The 21,803-nt window shown below is 44.1% G+C and overlaps 1 protein-coding gene across 1 annotated transcript in view; it reads left to right on the forward strand.

The window, feature by feature from the left end:
- The window catches only part of SPAM1 (sperm adhesion molecule 1), a 29,832-nt gene extending 19,210 nt beyond the window's left edge, over window positions 1-10,622 (forward strand). The window contains exons 4-6 of the mRNA XM_066364202.1: window positions 8,392-8,578; window positions 9,992-10,063; window positions 10,469-10,622. Coding sequence (XP_066220299.1) covers window positions 8,392-8,578; window positions 9,992-10,063; window positions 10,469-10,622 — 413 coding nt within the window. The remainder of the gene's footprint in view (window positions 1-8,391; window positions 8,579-9,991; window positions 10,064-10,468) is intronic.
- Window positions 10,623-21,803: the final 11,181 nt, after the last annotated feature.

Consider the following 21,803-nt stretch of genomic DNA (forward strand, 5'->3'; position numbering starts at 1 on the left):
TTATCTCCCCTCCTCCCACTGGGAAAAAGAAGAAGAAAAAAAAATAATAGAAAAAACAAACTGCCCCAAATATGGGTTGATGATGCTCATCTCTTTTTCCTGTCTGTCTGTCCCTGTCTGTGTCCAAATTTTCTCTTCTTATAGGGATATCATTCATATTGGATTAGAACCCACCCTAATGATCTCATCTTAACTTTATTACTTTTGAAAAGACTCTGTCTCCAAATTAAGTCACAAATTTTGAAGGGACATAATTCAGCCCATAACAATATCAATATACCAATGATACTGTATTTACTTTAATTGTTAAAGACTTTGACTTTGATGAATCCAGTATGGAAATGAAGTACAAGAAAAATACTCTACCACAATATTTTGTGGTATCACCCAAAGAAAATATATTTTTGTTTTCCATCCTTGGGAATGGGAATCTGGTGAAAGTTAGAGTTTTTCTTCGAGGAAGGATTTACATAAGATTAGAAGCAAAATGATATACACAACTTATTTGGTTGCATTGGCTCATCATATTTTTTATAAAGAATTGTGCCATTGGCCATTCTTTTTTACATACAAAATGAATTTCAGGAAATATTCAAAAAATAAGAAAAAGAAGAGAAAGGCTCCAAAGTGTACAAATAAAATTAAAAAAAAAATCTTGGCTTTGCTAAAAAAATAAATGTCAATGAGAAGACTTCTCTCCTTGCCTTGAATGAGAAGCTGAAATTAGCAAGTGGTCTTGGCCAGGTGGCATTTTTTTCTTTTCCTGTAGACTCTCTGTTTTGATAGTAACACACGTTGAGAGCTGGACTCACTACAGCATGTTGTAGCAAACGGAATCACTTCACGTTTGCTAAGGGCACTGTGGGCTTGTGACAAGGAAACACCAATATATCCCAAGATGATCTGAATTAGATGTATGTCTTTTAATTTTCACCAGCTTCGCCTCACTGCATCTCATTTTTAACAAGGAAGTGCTGTTGATGTCAGCAAAGGGAGAATGAAGAAGCATGTTTTAATTTTCAGGTTGTCTGAGCGGGAGTACTTTTAAGAGTAATGGGGAGTTCCAAGTTCAGCATAGTTCTGTATTACAGGTTTGTAAAAGAAAAGAAGTTTATATTCTGCTTGCATTTCATGAGGAACTATTATGGAAAGTCACATGATTTAAGGCCCTGGCATTCACAAAGTAACACGTTGCTATAGACAAGAGGACTGTCGAAAGCAATAGGTTGTGGGGTTTACTGCATAAACATACTGCCTCTAACCTGTTACTAAGCACAGGTGTCTATTTATAAGGTGCCCAAGGAGTTCTGTTGGTTGAAGAAACTTTTCAACATTTCAAAGATGTTGATGGATTTGAAATTTCAAAAAGGATATAAGTATAAATCTATTCTTAAGGCATCAGCTGGCTATAAAAAGAAGCTCCCAATTCCTCCAGCTCACACCTCAAAATATTATTTTTTAGAAGTAACTATGGCCCTGGCTGGTTGACTCAGTGTTTAAGTGTTGGCCCAGCATGTGGATGTCCTGGATTCAATTCCCTGTCAGAGCACACAGGAGAAGCAACCATCTACTTCTCCACCCCTCTACCTCCTCCTTCTTTCTCTCTCTCACTCTCTTTCTTCCCCTCCTGTAGCTGTGGCTTAATTGATTCAAGCACATTGGCCCCAGGCTCTAAAGATGGCTTTAAGAAGACTCTGTCTCAGGTGCTAAAAATAGCTCTGTTTGAGCATGACCTCATATGGGCAGAGTTTCGGCCCCAGACAGGATTTCCAGGTGGATGCCAGTTGGGATACACGCAGGAGTTTGTCTCACTATCTCTCCTCCTCTTACTTAGAAAAAGAAGAAAAAATTAAAAAAAGTCAATCATCATAGAATAATTTCATGTACTAGTGGCATTTCTTTAACCTGCCTCCTTTGACTCAAACCACACACTAATTTGACCATTTTGAGGTACACATCTTTTATCAGTTATTGTGTTGCTATTTTAAGAGTTAGGTTGCTGCATCCAGGCAGATCAGACTTGGGTAAAGACTTCCCTTTTCCACTCCAACCTTCTTTTCTTGAAAAAAAAAAAATCTACATCAATATATTTTCAGAACAAATCATAAGCTACTACATTGGCATTTTTAGACTCTTGCTCATTCCATTGGCAAAAATGTTATACAAAAAGCACTGGGCCTTTTGTATTCTGTCACACACAGTAGAATGCAAAGCGAATAGAGAATTGCTATCTCTTTTCAACTATTTTCTTTGATGTTTTCTAACTTAAGCCAATTCTGAAGAAAACAAAGACACTCATCATCATAATGGCAGGGCACATATTTAGAAATTCCTACTAGTGGAAAGATTTTCTGACAGGTCATAAGAAGCTGATAAGCATGTGGTGTACGTCTACAGGAGCAGCCATAATAAAGATGAAAATATTGCCTTTACCAAAATGAGTTGGGAAAAAAACCACATAAAAATCACCGGTGGGTATGTATGTGTGCACGTCTGTCTTTGTGTGTGTTTGCATGTGTATCCACATGCCTGGTTCACAAACCTCCCTCTGATGCTCTTCCATGGAAATCAACTTAAGAGCCCTGTGTCGGCCCTGGCCAGTTGGCTCAGTGGTAGAGCGTCGGCCTGGCGTGCGGGGGACCCGGGTTCGATTCCCGGCCAGGGCACACAGGAGAAGCGCCCATTTGCTTCCCCCACTCCCCCTCCTTCCTCTCTGTCTCTCTCTTCCCCTCCCGCGGCCAAGGCTCCATTGGAGCAAAGATGGCCCGGGCGCTGGGGATGGCTCCTTGGCCTCTGCCCCAGGTGCTAGAGTGGCTCTGGTCGCGGCAGAGCGATGCCCCGGAGGGGCAGAGCATCGCCCCTGGTGGGTGTGCCGGGTGGATCCCGGTCGTGCGCATGCGGGAGTCTGTCTGACTGTCTCTCCCCCGTTTCCAGCTTCAGAAAAATACAAAAAAAAAAAAAAAAAAAAAAAAAAAGGGCCCTGTGCCCTGGCCAGTTGGCTGAGTGGATAGAGTGTCAGTCCAGTGTACAGACGTCCCAGGTTTGATCCCCAGTTAGGGCACTAGGGCACATAGGAGAAGCGACCATCTGCTTCTCTTCTCCTCCTTCTCTCTCTCTCTTCCCCTCCTGCAGCCAGAGGCTCGGTTGGTCCAAGTGCATCAGCATCAGGTGCTAAAAATAACTTGGTTGATTTGAGCATCGGCCACAGATGGGGATTGCCAGGTGGATCCCAGTTGGGGTGCATGCGAGAGTATCTACCTCCCCTCCTCACACACAAACACACACAATAAAAACTTAAGATCCCTTGTACAAATGAGTGAACAGTGTCTTCAATCAAACCCCAAATCTAGTGTTATGACAATGAAAGATGTGAGCCCCACGGTGGGAAACCCACTTTCTTGGTGGCCTTAAAAAGGCCTTCCAAGGACCCAATGAGATGACATTGGAGCTGCAACCTGAAGCTCTAGAATGAGTTTATCAGTCTGAGGACATTCTAGACAGAAACTAAAAGAAAAACATCATAGCAGGGGAAATGTGGGACGTGTGGATGGCTCAGAGAAGCTTAGAGTTATGGAGGAAGGGTTCAGCTATCACCCTGGGCAAGTTTCTTAATCTTCTACTCATTTTCTCATTTTTAATATGGGATGACAGTTGGGTGTCAGCTTGTGCCAGGATCTTGTATTTTGCTCAACTAGAATTTCTTTAAACCCTCTTTGCTATGTGAAGTACATGAACACCCTGTACAAATGGATACAGCTGCCTCCCCTTTGTTTAGGGTGAAAAGCAGTAACAATAATAGTACTAATCATTCCAATATCTGAATATATTGAGTCTACTCCATGCCAAAACTATTTGGATGCCTGTTTGGCATGTAATATCACAGGTCATTTTTATAACACCTAAGGTAGAAACTATCATGTCCATGATGAAGATACTGAGGCTTAGAAAGGTCAAATGACAGAGTCACAATTTTTGAGAGCAGCCATGGAGCCAGCCTATAAATTGGGCTCTTTCTTGAACTCAGTTTTAAATTTCCTGTGGTTTCTTTCAGTTGTGTCTGATGAATGCTTCACCTGGATTAACCCTCTCTGGCCAGCTCCTTAGAATGATGCTTTCCTTTGGTGGTCTGCTCACATTGATGGGCTTCTTTGTATAAGACTGTTTCTCAGGTCTTCCCCTTGGCCACACACTTCAATCTGGGTGCAAGTGACACAGGCTTACCTTGACCTGGATTTGAGGGACACTGTACTTTAACCAAAGCCCAGATATGTTTATCTGGGACAGGAGATTCTCTATGCACAAGTGAGCTACTGTCAGGCCCAAAGAGAGCACTTTCTCCTGAAACATCCTAGAAATGAGTGTCTGTTACCTCTAGTGACATGAAATTGTGCTAAGCAGAAGCTGTGACTATCCTGGGTCTCACTGGTGCATTAGAAAACAGAGCAGGACAGAGAAAGAGAGAAAGAAAAAAGAACACACATAACCCAAACATATTTTTAAAAGGTGCTCATGGCATGGAGGCAAGATATTTTTCTCCAGGGTGTATATAAAATGAGTGGTGACTTTCTTTTTATTTATTCTGAGGAATGTTGTCAGGTTACAATGAATGGAGGAGCCATTTGGCATAAGGGACTTGACTACAGCTAGATCTGGCTTGATTTCACTGGTTACCTTTCCCAATGTCCTCTTTCATATCTTTTCCTGTCAAATTATCTTATCTATCCAGTTCAAGGTTATAGAAAGAATTTTTTTTTTTTGGTATTTTTCCGAAGTGAGAAGGGGGGGTAGTTTGAGGCAGACTCCCACATGTGCCCAACTGGGATCCACCAGGCATGCCCACTAGGGGGCGATGCTCAGCCCCTCTGGGGCATTGCTCTGCTGCAATTGGAGCCATTCTAGTACCTGAGGCGGAGGCCATGGAGCCATCCTCAGTGCCATCCTCAGCACCTGGGGCCAACTTTGCTCCAGTGGAGCCTTGGCTGTGGGAGGAGAAGAGAAAGAGATAGAGAGAAAGAAGAGGGGAAAGAGTGGAGAAGCAGATAGGTGCTTCTCCTGTGTGGCCTGGCTTGGAATCAAACCCGGGACTTACACACGCCAGGCCAACACTCTACCGCTGAGCCAACCGGCCAGGGAGAAAGAAAGTATCTTAATTGCCTGACCAGGCGGTGGCGCAGTGGATAGAACATCGGACTGGGATGCGGAGGACCCAGATTTGAGACCCCAAGGTCACCAGCTTGAGTGCAGGCTCATCTGGTTTGAGGAAAAAGTTCACCAGCTTGGACCCAAGGTTGCTGGCTTGAGCAGGGGGTTACTCAATCTGTTGAAGGCCTGCGGTCAAGGCACATATGAGAAAGCAATCAATGAATAACTAAGATGTCACAACGAAAAACTGATGATTGATGCTTCTCATCTCTCTCCATTTCCGTCTGTCTGTCCCTATCTATTCCTCTCTCTGACTCTTCCTCTGTCCCTGTAAAAAAAAAAAAAAAAAAAAAAAGTATCTTAGTTGATGTCTTAGTCCATTTGGGCTGCTCTAACTCAATGCCCCAGACTGCGCAGTTTGTAAAGCAACAGACATTTATTGCTTACAGTACTGGAGACTGACCTTCCAAGGTCAAAGCACCTTCTCTCTGAGAAATCCTGCATGGAAGGGATAGGGAGCCCCTAGAGCGTGTTTTATAAGGGCACTAATCCCACTCATCAATGCTCCACCCTCATGACCTAAGCACCTCCCATCTGCCCAACAACCAACCCCTTCGGGATTGCAATGTGAATTTGGAGGGGAGGAGGGAGAACACAAGCATTCAAACCACAGTAGTTGATTTCTTCCCTTTTTATTTATTTAACCCTTTCAGTAGTACGATCATTCATGTACGTCCTTGTGCCTCCCGACCACCCAGAGTACAATAGATTTATTTGAAAAATGTGTAAGGCAACATAAAAAAAGGAAGAAAAATGTATGTTCTTCTTGTTTCCATAAATTGGTTATCAAAGTTAATAAAACTGGAACTGGAACTAATTTCATTTTTTGAAAAAATTCTCAATCCTGGGGGTCAGCAAGCATGAAAAAAACTCACTATTCAAAGGGTAAGTTGATTCTGTGGAGTAACATGGTAAAGAGTACAAAGGAATAGAAACTGAAGGTTAAACTTGGCGTTTGCCAACCTCCGCTTCTTGCCCACCCCACTAGGGGTGTTGTCAGCCACTGCTCTGTCAACCCCCTGGACTCCTTTCCAATTTCAATTCAAAACCAGTGTCTCATGTTCGTTGCCATAGTAAATATAACCTTTCCTCCTGCTTAAGACAGTGCCTTTGAAAATCACACAGATGGACCATCTGGGTGGCATCACCTGTTTTTCTCAGTGTACCATAGCCTCATCTTGACAATACACTATATTAGTGTTTTCCAACCTTTTTACACTTGGGGACTGGTGAATATAGGAGAATTATTTTGAGGATTGCTAAGGCAAAAATCACTCTGACCGTGAGTTTGAGTAAGATCATTGGGTCTGTAATCTTTATATAACATCAGGGTGGTCAACTTTTTCATGCATGGGCAGGAAATTTTTGGCAGACAAGCAGTTGAAAAACACTACATTAAGTAGATTTTTTTGTCACTTCAAAGGCATGTTTACAGATGTGCATTAGTGAGTGATTTCTTCCAGCCAAATAATATGAGCGACTTAAAAAATATATAAGAGAAACCTCTCTCCTAGCTTTCTTTCTTTACCATAAAAATACTTATATACACTGTGGCATGTTTTTAACAGCAGGCATCCTATACAAAAGCTTCTAAGGAGGATGTCAGTACAAAGAAAGTGCTGTGCTCATATTTGAAGCACTCTGGACACAAGCGGCAGTGCAGTGCTAACGGGCTACTTCCATTGTGGTTGCATTGGACGTGACCACTGACCACACCACAGCTTGATTTCAGTCCCTGCCACAGGACTTTATTTTTCAAGCCCCATCACAAGGGCTTGCTGTGAGCAGCCATGTTCACAATGAAAATGTGCAGCCATGCTCTCAAGCCTGCTCCTCTGTCCCCGACCGGGCAGGTTCTCCCAACACTTGAGGAGCTTTTAATGAGTACTCACATCTCCCCACTGAAATAAGACTTAACAATTTTTTTCCATTGAGTTAATATATATATATATATATTGAGAGGATAAGCACAGTGATGGGGTAGTGTGGGAGGCGGTTTTCACAGTGATGGTATAGCAGAAATCAAAGGAGGACAAAAACGCCCAGACACCTGGATGAAGGAAGTAGGGTTTATTAAAGCCGGCGGAGCATGTGGGGCTTGTACCCCCAAAACACGGGCTCCCTGAAGTTGACTTTCTTACAGGTTATATACCTTTACAGTGTCTAAGCAATGGGCATGGGATTTCTTTCTTTAAGGAAGGCGTCCCCAAACTATGGTCCCCCACCACACTTCTGGAAGGGGCACCTCTCTCATTAGTGGTCAGTGAGAGGAGCACTCTATGTGGTGTCCCTCCAACGGTCTGAGGGACAGTGAACTGACCCCCTGTGTAAAAAGTCTGGGGACCCCTACTTTAAGGTTTCCTGGGACTGAAGGAAAGGGGAGGGGAAGTTTCGGTGGGGTCAGCAAGGGGGGAGGGGTTTCCAGATCACTGGCCATAATTACATACAGATCTTACTGTTCTTGTTTTGCATTGTAACTATGGAATATAGATAATTTATCACTGGCCGACTAGGTTACCCCAGCTGGCTCCTTTCCCTTGTATTTTTTTTTATTTCTTCCTTCTCAGGGAAGAGAAGGCCTGCCCCTCCTTCCTCACTCCCCCCCTTTGAGAGTTCAAAATTTCTTTTATACTGGAGTCTCACATTCTTTACCTGATCCCAAGGGGAAGACCTGATAGTGTTAGGTAAAGTATACATGGGCCGTTGCTCATTGCTGTACTGTGGCCTCTATCATGTTCCTTATGCTGTTTATTAATAGTGGCAACAAACATGAATCTAATAAGCAAATTCCTAGGAGTAGTAGGACTGCTCCTATTAGGATTTTAGTCCCTGCCACAGGACTTTATTTCTCAAGCCCCATCACGAGGGCTTGCTGTGAGCTGCCATGTTCACAACGAGAACGTGCAGCCATGCTCTCAAGCCTGCTCCTCTGTTTTAACTTGCTAAAGGCTGAGAACCATCCCCCCCAAAAGGCTACTGGGGTTTCCTTTAACTTTAGTCTGGGCTATTGTTGGTCCTTCTGTCTATTTCCTCTATCCTCTTCCTGCTATTTTTACTTTAAATATTGTTGTAGGAGGAGGATTTGTAGGATTATAACAGACATAAGGCTGGTTATCCCCTGGGTCACACACTGAATATTCAGTCTGATTACAGGTACAGGTTCCTTTCTGAGTTCCCTTACACTCACAGAAGCTATAAAAAAGCAAGGTGGTGGAGACCTTTTGGCCTTCCTTGGTGACATGGATACACAATTCACAGTCCTCTGCCCTAGCTCCATTCCCTCCCCAGAGTCCAATTATAAGGAGTCCCAGGATGAAGGTCCTCAAGCTTCAGTTGTGCGTGGACCAGCCAGCTCCCAGTTTGTGGCTGGAGCAGGGTATGTTGTTCTTCTCAGGGTCAACTTACAAGAGTTGGCTAGGTTAGTCTCTGCTGTCTATGACGGTGTCTCCGCTGGGGCCGCAGGTTTCAGCTGGCTGTGGTGAATCCAGGCGGGTATGCCTTCTACCTTGGCAGCAGTGGGAGTGGTCAGGACCACGGTGTAGGGTCCCTTCCACCTGGGTCGGAGGGGAGCTGGATTACAATCCTTGACCCACACCTGGTCTCCTGGGGAAAAAGAATGGGCAGGGGCAAACAAACTGATCGGAGCCCTGTCTAGCACCTACTTGGATAGGGTTCCGGCCACTTTGCCTAAAGCTTTTAATTGCCTATGTAGTTCTGTTTCTCCTAATTCTCAGGGAGTCCCTGGCCAGCTACGTAATATTGGGGGAGGCCTATTGTATAATATCTCATAAGGTGAATACCTGGTGTTCTTGGAAGGCGTGCACCAAACCTTAAACAATATTAGAGGCAAAGCTTGGACCTAAGACCTGTTTCCTGACATAATTTGCTAAACCCTAACTTCAGAGTCCTATTCATGCGTTCCATCTTCCCCGAGCTCTGAGGTCTGTATGCTGCATGAAGCTTCCAGGTGGTGTCTAATGCTTGAGTTGTTTTTTGTACTTCCTTAGCCACAAAGGCTGGGCCATGGTCGTAACCTATCCAGAGTGGCAGTCCAAACCTTGGAATTACTTCTCTGAGCAATGCCCTTGTTACTTCTCTGGCCTTTTTAGTCTGGATGGGATAGGCTTCTACCTATCCTGCCTTCTGGTGTCCTTGGCAGTGGAATACTGCTATCTGTTTTGGATTCTAGACTGCTTCCAGCAGCTGAAGAATTTCTCCTGGATATTTAAGTTCTTTGCTACCAGCAGTTAAGAGTCCTCTCTCTTTGTAAATTGCCCCATGTACTTGGAGAGTGAGAAAGGCAAATCGGGAATCTGTAAAGATATTCACTCTTTTCCTTTCACTGAGCTCTAAGGCTCCAGTCAGGGCACTCAGTTCTGCCCGCAGGGCCGAAGTGCCTTGGGGTAGGGGTCATGCCTCTACTGCATACCTCACCTGCCTTTCTCCCCTTGAGTTGACGGAGCTGCTTCCGTCTACATACAGCTCCTACTCAGGCTTCCTTAGGGGTTGATCTAGCAAGTCTGGCCTGCTGGAGTGTACTGAGTCAAGTACTTCCAAGCAACTGTGCTGCGGCTTTCCCTCATTCACAGGGAGCAGTGTTGCTGGATTTAAAGTGGTACGCACCTCTATTACTAGTCTTGGGTTTTTACATAATAAACTCTGGTACTTTAGTGAGGTGGGCGCTTGTGAGCCGGTAATGTCCTTTGGCATTCATCAGAGTCACTGCTGCATGTGGCACCTGCACTTTCATGTATTGTCCTAAAGTTAGTTTGTCTGCTTCTTGTACCAGCATGGCAGTGGCTGCTAGGGCTGTTAAGCATGGTGGCCAGCCCTTTGCAACCCCGTATAATTGCTTGGAGAGGTAGGCTACCGGTCTAGGCCATGACCCCAAATCCTGGGTTAATATACCCACTGCTGTATTGCTCCTCTCTGAGACACACAGCACAAAAGGTTTTGCTAGGTTAGGAAGACCTAGCACTGGGGCAACTTGTTATTCCTTTTTAAGAGTCTGAAAGGCACAGCCCTGTTCTGGCTCCCAGTCCATGGGCTCCTTTTCTCCCCCTTTGTAACTTCATAGAGGGGTTTGGCCAGTACTGCAAAGTTGGGGATCCAGAAACGGCAGCATCCTACTGCACCCAGGAACTCTCTAACTTGTTTCCTCGTGGTGGGGGTTGGGATGTTCTGAATAATCTGTTTCCGCTCTACCGCTCGCCTCCTTTCCCCCTGCTGGAGAATGAATCCTAAGTACTTTACTTGCCTTTGGCAGATCTGGGCCTTCTTCTTCTCCAGATGATGTAGAAGCTCTTTCATTCCTCAAGCACATCCTTGGAGAGTCTCATGACCCAGCAACAGGTCATCTACGTACCGAAGGAGGACACACCCGATGTCCTGTGCTGGAAACTTCTGGAGATCCCAAGTGAGGGCCTCACTAAAGATGGTAAGGGAGTTCTTGAACCCTTGCGGAGCCTAGTCCAGGTGTACTGCACCTTTGCCCTTGTAGCCGGGTCCTTCCCATTGGAAGGCAAATAGCTTTCGGCTTTCAGGAGCCAGTCTTATACTAAAGAAGGCATCTCTTAAGTTCAAGAAGGTGAACCATGAGCCTTGAGCAGGGAGGAGGCTTAGGAGTGTATAAGGATTTAGTTCTCTTGGGTGCAGAGTCACTGCTGCCTCATTTATGACCTTCAAATCCTGTACTGGCCAATTGGTCCCCAGTTTTTAGACAGAGGGCAAAGGAGTATTCTAGGGTGATGGGCATGGCTCCTTGAGCCTTTGTTAATGCACCTGGATTCCTTTCCAGGCCTCCTTAGGAATCGGGTATTGTTTCTGGCTGATGGGCAGTGTCCTAGGTTTTAACTCTATCCGTACTGGCACGGGGGTTTCTTCAGCCCAGACTCCAGGGTATTTTTAAATTAGTTTTTGGCTTGGAGGCTTCCCAGACATGGCAGCAAAAATCCTCCATTCCTCCTCTCTAGGAATGATTAGAATTAGAACAAGCCTGGGCTTAGGCACCTGTTGTAACCTCCCAGCTAGGGGAGGAGAACCTGGGCCTGATTCTGGCGACACAGTGGGAGTCACCTCCAGCTCGGGCTCGGGCGAGTTTATGCTGGGACCTGATAAATCTGGCGATAATGGGCCTGAGTCAGTGGCAGTTTCTGGAGTGGACAGAGAGTCAGGTATGGACGGGTAGGGCCTCGCCGCTACATAAGGTGGAGGAGTCAGAGTTTCTGCTTCTCCTGACTAGGGGTTAAAATTCTGGCTTTGGCTGCTGCAGCTGCCTTAGCTACCAATACTGTAGAAGCCTGAGCTCTAAGCCAAGTGGATGGGTGCATAACTAGTGTAAGCCAAGTGTCTATGTAGGGAAACTGGTCGTGGTGGCCTGGATCTCTAGTGACTACCTGTCACACTTTCTGTACAACAGACTTATCCAAGCTTCCTTCTGATGGCCACCCTACCTCAAAAGTGGGCCATTCTAACTCACACAAGGTTCTCAATTTCCTTGGGGACATAATAATCCCATAATCCCCTGAGAACCCTTTCTTAAAATTCTTGACCATCGTGGCTAAAGGAGTGGGTTTTCCCTGTGAACTTCCCATATTGCTCATGACAGACAACAGTCACGCCACAAGAGGGAATGGGGGAAAGGAAGGGGAAACTTGGAGGGGATGCCACTCGCTGCTTACGGCAGGCTGATATAAACCGTCAGCATGCAATTCTGCGTCTTAGCCGTATGAGGTGCCCCGCAGAACCGCGGTTCAGGCCCAACACTCGCTTCAGCTCTGTGGGAGAGAGTTGGAACCCTCTCCTGGTGTCCGTCTCATTCACTCCGCACTCACTCTCTTTCACACAACCTCCCACTCGCCACTGGAGGGTGATGAGTCACCACTCCTAACTCTGTGAGGCCCGTTTCCCACAACCTGTGGAGGGTGATGAGTCACCACTCCTGTGGGGACCACTCCTCACACTTGTGAAGAGTGCAAAGTCGCTTCTCCTAACCTAAGAAGGGTGATTAGTGACTCTCTGCAGGGTGATCAGGCCTCCCTTCTGCCCAGTAGGGCAGGACCTCAGCTAGCTACCCTTGCCTCGTTTTCCTTACCATGGCTTTGACGTGTCCTTTATCATTATTCCGTAGTTGTCTGGTCCTTGCTGGGACCGGCGAAGGGGATCCCCCACTCCATCCTAGAAAGGTGTCCACACGGGAAAATCCTCAGCATACGCTCAGCAGGTGTGTCTGCAGGGCAGCTCGGGGGCTCCCAAACAGGGTGCCTGAAGTCCACCAATTGCGGGCATCCTTCCTCCTTGGTTCCTGGTCAATGCACCATATGTTGCAGGAATCAAAGCAGGACGCAAACACCCAGACAACTGGATGAAGGAAGTAGGATTTATTAAAGCCGTCAGAGCACGTGAGACTTGTATCTCCAAAACACAAGCTCCCCGAAGTTGACTTTCTTACAGGTTTATACCAGGGGTCCCCAAACAAGGGCCCGCATGCAGCCCCCTGAGGCCATTTATCTGGTCCCCACCGCACTTCCGGAAGGGGCACCTCTTTCATTGGTGGTCAGTGAGAGGAGCATAGTTCCCATTGAAATACTGGTCAGTTTGTTGATTTAAATTTACTTGTTCTTTATTTTAAATATTGTATTTGTTCCCTTTTTATTTTTTTACTTTAAAATAAGATATGTGCAGTGTGCATAGGGATTTGCTCATAGTGTTTTTTTATAGTCCGGCCCTCCAACGGTCTGAGGGACAGTGAACTGGCCCCCTGTGTAAAAAGTTTGGGAACCCCTGTTATATACCTTTACAGTGTCTAAGCAATGGGCATGGGATTTCTTTGTTTAAGGTTTCCCAGGACTGAAGGAGAGGGGAGGGGAAGTTTCGGTGGGGTCAGCAAGGGGGGACGGGTTTCCAGATCACTGGCCGTAGTTACATACAGATCTTACTGTTCTTTTTTTTTTCTCTCTCTCTCTCTTTTTTTTTTTTTTTTTGCATTTTTCTGAAGCTGGAAACAGGGAGAGACAGTCAGACAGACTCCCGCATGTGCCTGACCGGGATCCACCCGGCACGCCCACCAGGGGCGACACTCTGCCCACCAGGGGGTGATGCTCTGCCCATCCTGGGTGTCGCCATGTTGCGACCAGAGCCACTCTAGCGCCTGAGGCAGAGGCCACAGAGCCATCCCCAGCGCCCGGGCCATCCCTGCTCCAATGGAGCCCTGGCTGCGGGAGGGGAAGAGAGAGACAGAGAGGAAGGCACGGCGGAGGGGTGGAGAAGCAAATGGGCGCCTCTCCTGTGTGCCCTGGCCGGGAATCGAACCCGCGTCCTCCACACGCCAGGCTGACGCTCCACCGCTGAGCCAACCGGCCAGGGCCAATCTTACTGTTCTTGTTTTGCATGGTAACTATGGGATATAGATAATTTATCACTGGCCGACTAGGTTACCCCAGCTGGTTCCTTTCCCTTGTATTCTTTTTATTTCTTCCTTCTCAGGGAAGAGGAGGCCTGCCCCTCCTTCCTCAATGGTACTGCGATTCAGGGGCAGAGGTGCTCACCACGTCCCCTGTGCTTTCCTCAAACTAAGACATCAGAGAACTGGATGAAATGAGGAAGAGGCAGCGTAGGGAAACAGGGTGACAATAGGGATCAAAGGTCAAGTTTCAAGGTCAGGGGCAGGCAGAAAGACCCCGGGGAATGTGAAGTGCTGGGGACGAGGGGGAGGGGGGTTGGAGTAGGAAAAAGCAGAGAGAATCAGGTCTAGAAATAACGGGAAGGAAAACTTTGTTTTGTGTCCAGTTCTTAATTCATGAAGGGGACTGAGTGATGACACACCGAGGTCAATATTATTGAAAGGAAAGTTTGATGTTACTCAAAGTTTCCTTAGTGAAAAGAGACATTGTTCATCACACATGGGCACATGTAGAACCCCATCGGATAGCTTGGTAGAGCTATTGTCCAGATACACAGAGGATACTGGTTTGATCCCGTTTAGGGTACATAAAGAAACAGATCGAAGTTTCTGTCTCTGCCTGTCTCTCCCCCTTCCTCTCTCTAAAATCAATAAATTAAACAAACAAACAAACAAAAAAATGACACCCCCCAGAAAAAGAAAAGAAAGATAAAGAAAAAAAGAAGAACCCCCAGATTTCATTCAGGAAGCTGAAGCAGGAGTGGAGGTGGGTGTAGATAGGCCAGCGCTGAGGCCGTGGTCTTGGTTGAGTTTTCTAGAGGAACAGCAAGGCAGGGCAAGCTAAACCATTTCAGATTGGCTAGTTTGAATAATTTTTGCAGGCTTGGGCTTTAAGAGTAGTCTCTAGTTACCAGGAATCGGTCTGGGGATGATGAGGGAGAAGTAAATTTCTCTCTCCCAACCCTCAGGTGTACAGGCCAGAGAGAAGGCGGGGCTCTGGATTGGTTAGTCTGTGTATCAGATAGAATGCCTTTTGCTGTCATTAAGAATTGGTTAGCCCCAGCAGGCGCTGTCTCTCCCAAGCCAGAAAAATAATTTTAAGATATCAAAACATCTTAAGATACAACAAACAAACACACAAGAAAACAAACCATGATAAATACAAGACTTGATTGGCCTAGGCAACAAAATAGAAAGGTTGGAGTGGTGGGCATGTAGCTCAAGGTCACCCAGACTGTGAAGGGTGGGAGGTGGGAAATGTTCTGCAAAGGATCAGACCCACATTCTCTCATTGATATAGCTTTAGTCCATCTACCACGAATGTTTTGTTGTTACATTTGTAGTAATGTTTACTGGCTTCTGTGCAGGTGGAATAGAGCTTATATTCTCAATTTGGAAAAATTGGTATATTTTGGAAAAGATTTTATCTTAGCCTACCGAAACTACCAGGTACCCTTTCCCAAACCTGATTTAATACTCTATTACCAACTGTACCCTTTCCTTAGTTAAACATAGACCTTGTTCTTCTAATATTCCCCATCCTGTCTGTCTGTGTCATCCCAACCTCAACGCCGTCCATGATGCTCCTGTAGCCTGTCCCAGTCTTTACCTCCGACACCTGTCTGCACTGGCTAACCTGCTTTGATAGCCATAAATCCTTACAGTTGGAAAGGTGGCCACACCAATCTAAATTAATGCCATCCATCTTAATATGTGGTCATGGCAATTTCTAAGTCCATCAAATGAAGATTTATATCAAAATGGATCAAAGTGCAAAGAAGAGATAGAAGTGTATGTCAAATTCTTGCCATTGCCGCATAACCAGCTAGCATGGATTGTAGAGTAAGGCCAATATGGGGTTAGAATCTGCCTGCACACTGAGTTGTGGAGCCTGGATAAATGTTAACACATCTCTAAGCCTCTTTGGTGGTAGAAACGGAAACTTTGATGAAGATTACTGAGAAAATGCACAAAGGAACTTTGTACAGTGCCTGCAAAGCAGTGCTTTGTGATAATAATATTAATTAGCTAACTGACTCTTATTACTAAGGTTAGACCTCATTTAGTTTATGTAAAACTTCTGCTTTATCATTACTAATAATTTTATCAAATCATATTTCCTACAGCTTGTTATTCCCATGTGATAAACACTGAGCACTTTAGAAATAAAGACGTTTACTTCAGGATCATTGGGAGACTTGGGAGTTGCCATTGACTCCAACATGGCAGAATCACTGGTTTTCCCAAGACCTCAGTTCCCAGAGAGTTAGAAATTTGCCACCTGTTTTCTAAACATTTTTGGTGATGTCATCCACATTTAGAATCTGCTCAGTCACATTCCGGTCCCTGACAAGCATGTTGTCTGTAGCAGCTTCGTTTTTTCTAATGGTATCATTTCTAACTTGGTAGTTTTTAGTTGGTTCCTCTAGTGGTCTGAAAGGAGTAAGACACTCCACAAAGCCGGTTCCCACCATTTCTTTCTCTTTTCCTTCCTTCCTTCCTTCCTTCCTTCCTTCCTTCCTTCCTTCCTTCCTTCCTTCCTTCCTTCCTTCCTTCCTTCCTTCCTTCTTTCTTCCCTCCCTCCCTCCCTCCCTCCTTCCCTCCCTCCCTTCCTCCCCTTCTTCTTGATTTTAGCACAGAGGAGGCTTTAAAGAGTAACATTAAAGAAGGACTGCTTCTTTGTTGGCCAGTGTTCCTTTTTTAAGAAACCTTTTGTTTTCTCTTTAACTTTTCCATCAAACTCAAATGAGGATGCAATAAAACATACTCTTTTGAGAGATGAGATTAAAAAGTAAGTGCTATAGTCTGTTGAACATTTGAACTACTAAATTTTTCATTTTATAGTCAGAGCAGATTACATACCATAATTCCCACTGAAACCTTTAATATTTGAAAATTAAGCAGGACAAAACCAACTCTGAAAAAAAATTTGCAATTCATCAAATTTGCAAAGGATTAGTTTATGCTGCAAAAGAAGAACAACAAAAAAATAACAATGATAAATTTTTGAGATTTTAAAAATTATTATTGATTGATTTTAGAGCAACAGAGAGAAGAAGGGGTGGGAGGGAAAGAAAGAGGAAAGGAGAGACGAACAGAGAGAGAAGTATTCATTTGCTGTTCCATTTAGGTTGTGCACTCATTGGTTGCTTCTCGTCTGTGCTCTGACCAGATTGAACCTGCAACATGACAGAATGATGAATTTTTTAAAATTAGAAAGACCACCTGATAAGCTTATTAAGTACTTAAAAAATAAAACAAATGTTATATAGAATAAGATTAGTATACTAATAAATATCGTCCTTAATCAGAAATATGTGGAGTCGTGTTCAATGGTTCTTGAGTCACCTCCAGCTTGTAACTCTATTAGTTCATAATGCTACAGTAGATGACTATTACTAGACTGTTTCTTCTTTTTCCTTTTTATAATTGTATACCATACATAGAGAAAGGTACACAGACATTGACATTGAAATAAATGCCTTTGTGTTTTGTCCCAGTCACTGGACTTTCCATCAAACATCATCACCATCTCACATTTATCATCTTGTTTTACTGTTTTATAATTTTTAAAAAATATGTTTTTCAATTGACACTTTTTATAAAAGATTTTTTTTTTTTGTATTTTTCTGAAGTTGGAAACAGGGAGGCAGTCAGATTCCTGCATGCGCCCGACCGGGATCCACCTGGCATGCCCACCAGGGGGCGATGCTCTGCCCATCTGGGGCGTTGCTCTGTTGCAACCAGAGGCATTCTAGTGCCTGAGGCAGAGGCCATAGAACCATCCTTAGCGCCCAGGCCAACTTTGCTCCAATGAAGCCTTGGCTGTGGGAGGGGAACAGAGACAGAGAGGAAGGAGAGAGGGAGGGGTGGAGAAGCAGACGGGTGCTTCTCCTGTGTGCCCTGGCCAGGAATCGAACCCGGGACTCCTGCACGCCAGGCCGATGTTCTACCACTGAGCCATCCGGCCAGGGCCTTTTTATAAAATATTTTATTAATTCATTTTAGAGAGGGGGAAAAGAGAGAGAGAAGGGGGGAGGAGCAGGAAGCATCAACTCCCGTATGTGCCTTGACCAGGCAAACCCGCAGTTTTGACCCGGCAACCTCAGCATTCCAGGTCAAAGCTTTATCCACTGCGCCACCACAGGTCAGTTGTTTTATAATGTTATATAAATAAAATCATATAGTCTATACTTTTTTGTGTGTGCCCTTCACTCCTCCCAACGTTATTTTTTTAAGATTCATTCATCCTGGTGTAGTAGTGGTTTGTTCGTTTTCATTGCTGTGTAATATTCTGTGGTATGAATATATTCTGACTTATGTAATAAACCACACCTAAGTTATACAAAGGGGTAATGTATAGAATGTGAACAGGAGGACAGATTCAAGAATGCCCATAACAATGCTAGTCCAACCTAAAAGTCCATCGACCTTTTTTTCTTCCAATCCGGTGGCTTACACATATTCTTGCTTAATGATTTCTTTTGAAGAACAGAAGTTCTTATTTGAATGTCGCCCAATGTATCAATCTTTTTCTCTAAGGGAAGTGCTTTTTGTGTCCTGCTTAAGAAACCTTTGCTAGGTCAAGGCTGTTAATAAATTCTGTTACCTTTAGAAACTTGACTGTTTTACTTCTCGTACTTAGACCTACAATCTTCTTAATGATAAAAAGTAAGATCAAGATTCCTGTTTTCTTTATATGGACATCTGACTTCACCTGCATCATTTAGTGATCAGACCCTTGCTCTCCAATGTCACCTTAACCCACTGGTTTTAAATAACATTAACAAAATAGAATAAAACCCAAGAAAATTGTTCTTTTCCATCACCTATCTATTGTTTTGTGCATATAAGTATCTGGAATCTGTGGTAAAAGATTTTTATTATTATTATTATTTTTTGTATTTTTCTTAAGTTGGAAACAGGGAGGCAGTCAGATAGACTCTCGCATGTGCCTGACCGGGATCCACCCGACATGCCCACTGGGGGGTGATGCTCTGCCTACCTGGGGCATCGCTCTGTTGCTACCAGAGCCACTCTAGCGCCTGAGGCAGAGGCCATGGAGCCATCCTCAGCACCCGGGCCAACTTTGCTCCAATGGAGCCTTGGCTGTGGGAGGGGAAGAGAGAGACAGAGAGGAAGGAGAGGGCGAAGGGTGGAGAAGCAGATGGGTGCTTCTCCTGTGTGCTCTGGCCAGGAATCTAACCTGGGACTCCCGCACGTCAGGCCGACACTCTACCACTGAGGCAACCGGCCAGGGCCAGGTAAAAGATTTTTGTAATTTCTTTAAAAAAAATTTTTTTTGCTAAGGCAGACATGTTTTATTAGATACATTTTAATGATCTTTAAACCAAGACCACCACAATAGTTTTGGCTTTTTGCCACGGTCTTGAGAAAGCAACATAAATTGGTTTTTGTTTGCTTTTTTAAAGAAAAAATAATTGCAGGTTAAACTTCCTTCCCAAAATAAAATATATATTTTTCTTAAAAAAAAAAAATCTGTGCTTCCTAAAAAGAAAGCAGACTTAGTGAAATATAGTTAGCATTATGCAACTGTATAATACTTGTTTCTTAGATCACTGAAATATTGTAAACACATTTTTAAAGTCTTGTCTTCCAAGGGTAGAGAAAATCGCACACTACTTGATATATTGCTGTTTCTGTTCCACTTCCTCTTTGGCTGTGTGCTACAATTTAAAGGTCAACTTAGGATAAATATGGAACCAATGTTAAAAATAAGGACAATTATGCTGTTATGCAAACAATTTATAATTTGGTGCTTTTAGATGAATTTTTTTGTCTTTTAGTGAGAGAGAGACACAGAGTGAGAGGGACAGACAAGGACAGACAGGTAGGAAGAGAGATGAGGAGCATCAATTCATAGTTGTGACAACTACTAAAGTAGTTGTACGTTGATTGCTTTCTCATATGTGCCTTGACCAGGGGGCTCTAACTGAGCCAGTGATCCCTTGCTCAAGCCAGTGACCTTGGGCTCAAGCCAGCTACCATGGGGCCATGTCCATGATCCCATAGTCAAACAAGCAACCCTGCATTCAAGCTGGTGACCTTAAGATTTTGAACTTGGGTCCTCAATGTCCCAGGCCAATGCTCTATCCACTGTGTCACTGCCTGGTCAAGTGAGGTGACTTTAAAGAATTTTAAGTACAATAATAGTAAATACTGAAAAAAAATGTAAGCAATGCAGAGCTGCATAAGTAAATAAATTTTTTTTTTTTAACTTTTTTTTTTTTTTTTAAATTTATTTTTTACAGAGACAGAGAGTGAGTCAGAGAGAGGGATAGACAGGGACAGACAGACAGGAACACAGAGAGATGAGAAGCATCAATCATTAGTTTTTCATTGCACTTTGCAACACCTTAGTTGTTCATTGATTGCTTTCTCATATGTGCCTTGACCGCGGGCCTTCAGCAGACTGAGTAACCCCTTGCTGGAGCCAGCAACCTTGGGTTCAAGCTGGTGGGCTTTTTGCTCAAACCAAATGAGCCCACGCTCAAGCTGGCGACCTCGGGATCTCGAACCTGGGGCTTCCGCATCCCAGTCCGATGCTCTATCCACTGCGCCACCGCCTGGTCAGGCAGTAAATAAATTGTAAATAAATTTTTCTGGATTAGTTTTTAAGCACATAAATAAGCATATAATTTTATGTAGTTTATGAAAAATGGAATTATACACACTGATTTGAAATCTCTACTCTTTTCAAAAAACAAGATTCTTTTTAGAGCAGTTTTAGGCTTATAGCATAATTGAAGGAAAGGTATAGCGATTTTCCATCTACTTCCACAGACTCACAGCCTTCCCCAGTATTAACTTCCTCCACACAGCGATGCATTTGTTACAGCCGATGAACCCACACTGACACATCATAATCTCCTAGAGTCCATAGTTTACATTAAGGTCCGTTCTTAGCATTGTATATTCCAGGATGCACATTTTTTCTGTATACTGTTACATTTTAAGGGAAGATGTTTTGTACAAGACATATTATGGCTTTAGAAATGAAAACATAACTACAAACTAATGTCATACAATAAAAAAATAAATTGGAGACATAGATATTTTTAAAATTCCATACAGATTTTTTTTTATTCAGTGAGAAAAGGGAAGGCAGAGACAGACCCTTGCATGCACCCCTACTGGAAACCCACTAGGGGGCAATGCTCTGCCTATCTGGAGGGTTGCTCTGTTGCTCAGTAACAGAGCTTTTCTTAGCGACTGAGGTGGAGGCCATGGAGCTACCCTCAGCACCCAGGGTCAATTTGCTCCAATTCAGCCATTGCTGCAGGAGGGGAGAGAAAGAGAGAGAGAAAAGAGAGAGAGAGAGAGAGAGAGAGAGAAGGAAAAAGGAAGGGGTGAAGAAGTTACTAGCGCTGCTTCTGTGTGTCCTGACTGGTAATCAAGTCCAGGACTTCCACATGCTAAGTTGACACTCTACCACTGAGCAAACCTGCCAGGGCTTCATACAGATTCTTGATCTGCTGGTAGGGACTGTAGCTTTAGGAACTGTTGAGCATGAGGATATCCATGGCTTCAGTCCACTTACTTCCCCATCAGCAAACTTCTCTTCTGTTTGCACAACTCTGACACAAATATGTGCGTACATGTCACAAATTAACATGTTTTTTAAAAAATGTTACCCATATTCTTTTTAGAATAATTGTTAATAAAAATTCTTCAGGGATTTGAAAATGAGTATAAATAACTAATATTTGGTTATATAATGAGAAAGCCTTGAAGGGATATTCTAGTATAATTTCTTCATTTTATAGACAAAGAAACTAAGGTTCAGGCCCTGGTGGATTGGCTCAGTGGTAGAGTGTTGGCCAGTGTGTGGAAGTTCTGGGTTCGATTCCCAGTCAAAGCACACAGGAGAAGCAACCATCTGCTTCTATACTTCTCCTCCTCCCCTTTTTTCTCTCTTCCCCTTCTGCAGCCATGGCTTGATTGGTTTGAGCAGGTTGGCCCTGGGCACTGAGGATGGTTCCATGGCCTCAGACACTAGAAATAGCTTGGTTGTTGAGCAATGGAGCAATGGCCCCAGATGGGCAGAGCATCACCCAGAAGGGGGCTTGCTGGGAGGATCCTGGTCGGGGCACATATGGGAGTCTGTCTCTGCCCCCCTGCCTTTCAGTTAATAATAATAATAATAATAATAATAATAATAAGAAGAAGAAGAAGAAGA

This window comes from Saccopteryx leptura, chromosome 2, assembly GCF_036850995.1.
Source record: "Saccopteryx leptura isolate mSacLep1 chromosome 2, mSacLep1_pri_phased_curated, whole genome shotgun sequence".
In the NCBI taxonomy this organism is placed as follows: Eukaryota; Metazoa; Chordata; class Mammalia; order Chiroptera; family Emballonuridae; genus Saccopteryx; species Saccopteryx leptura.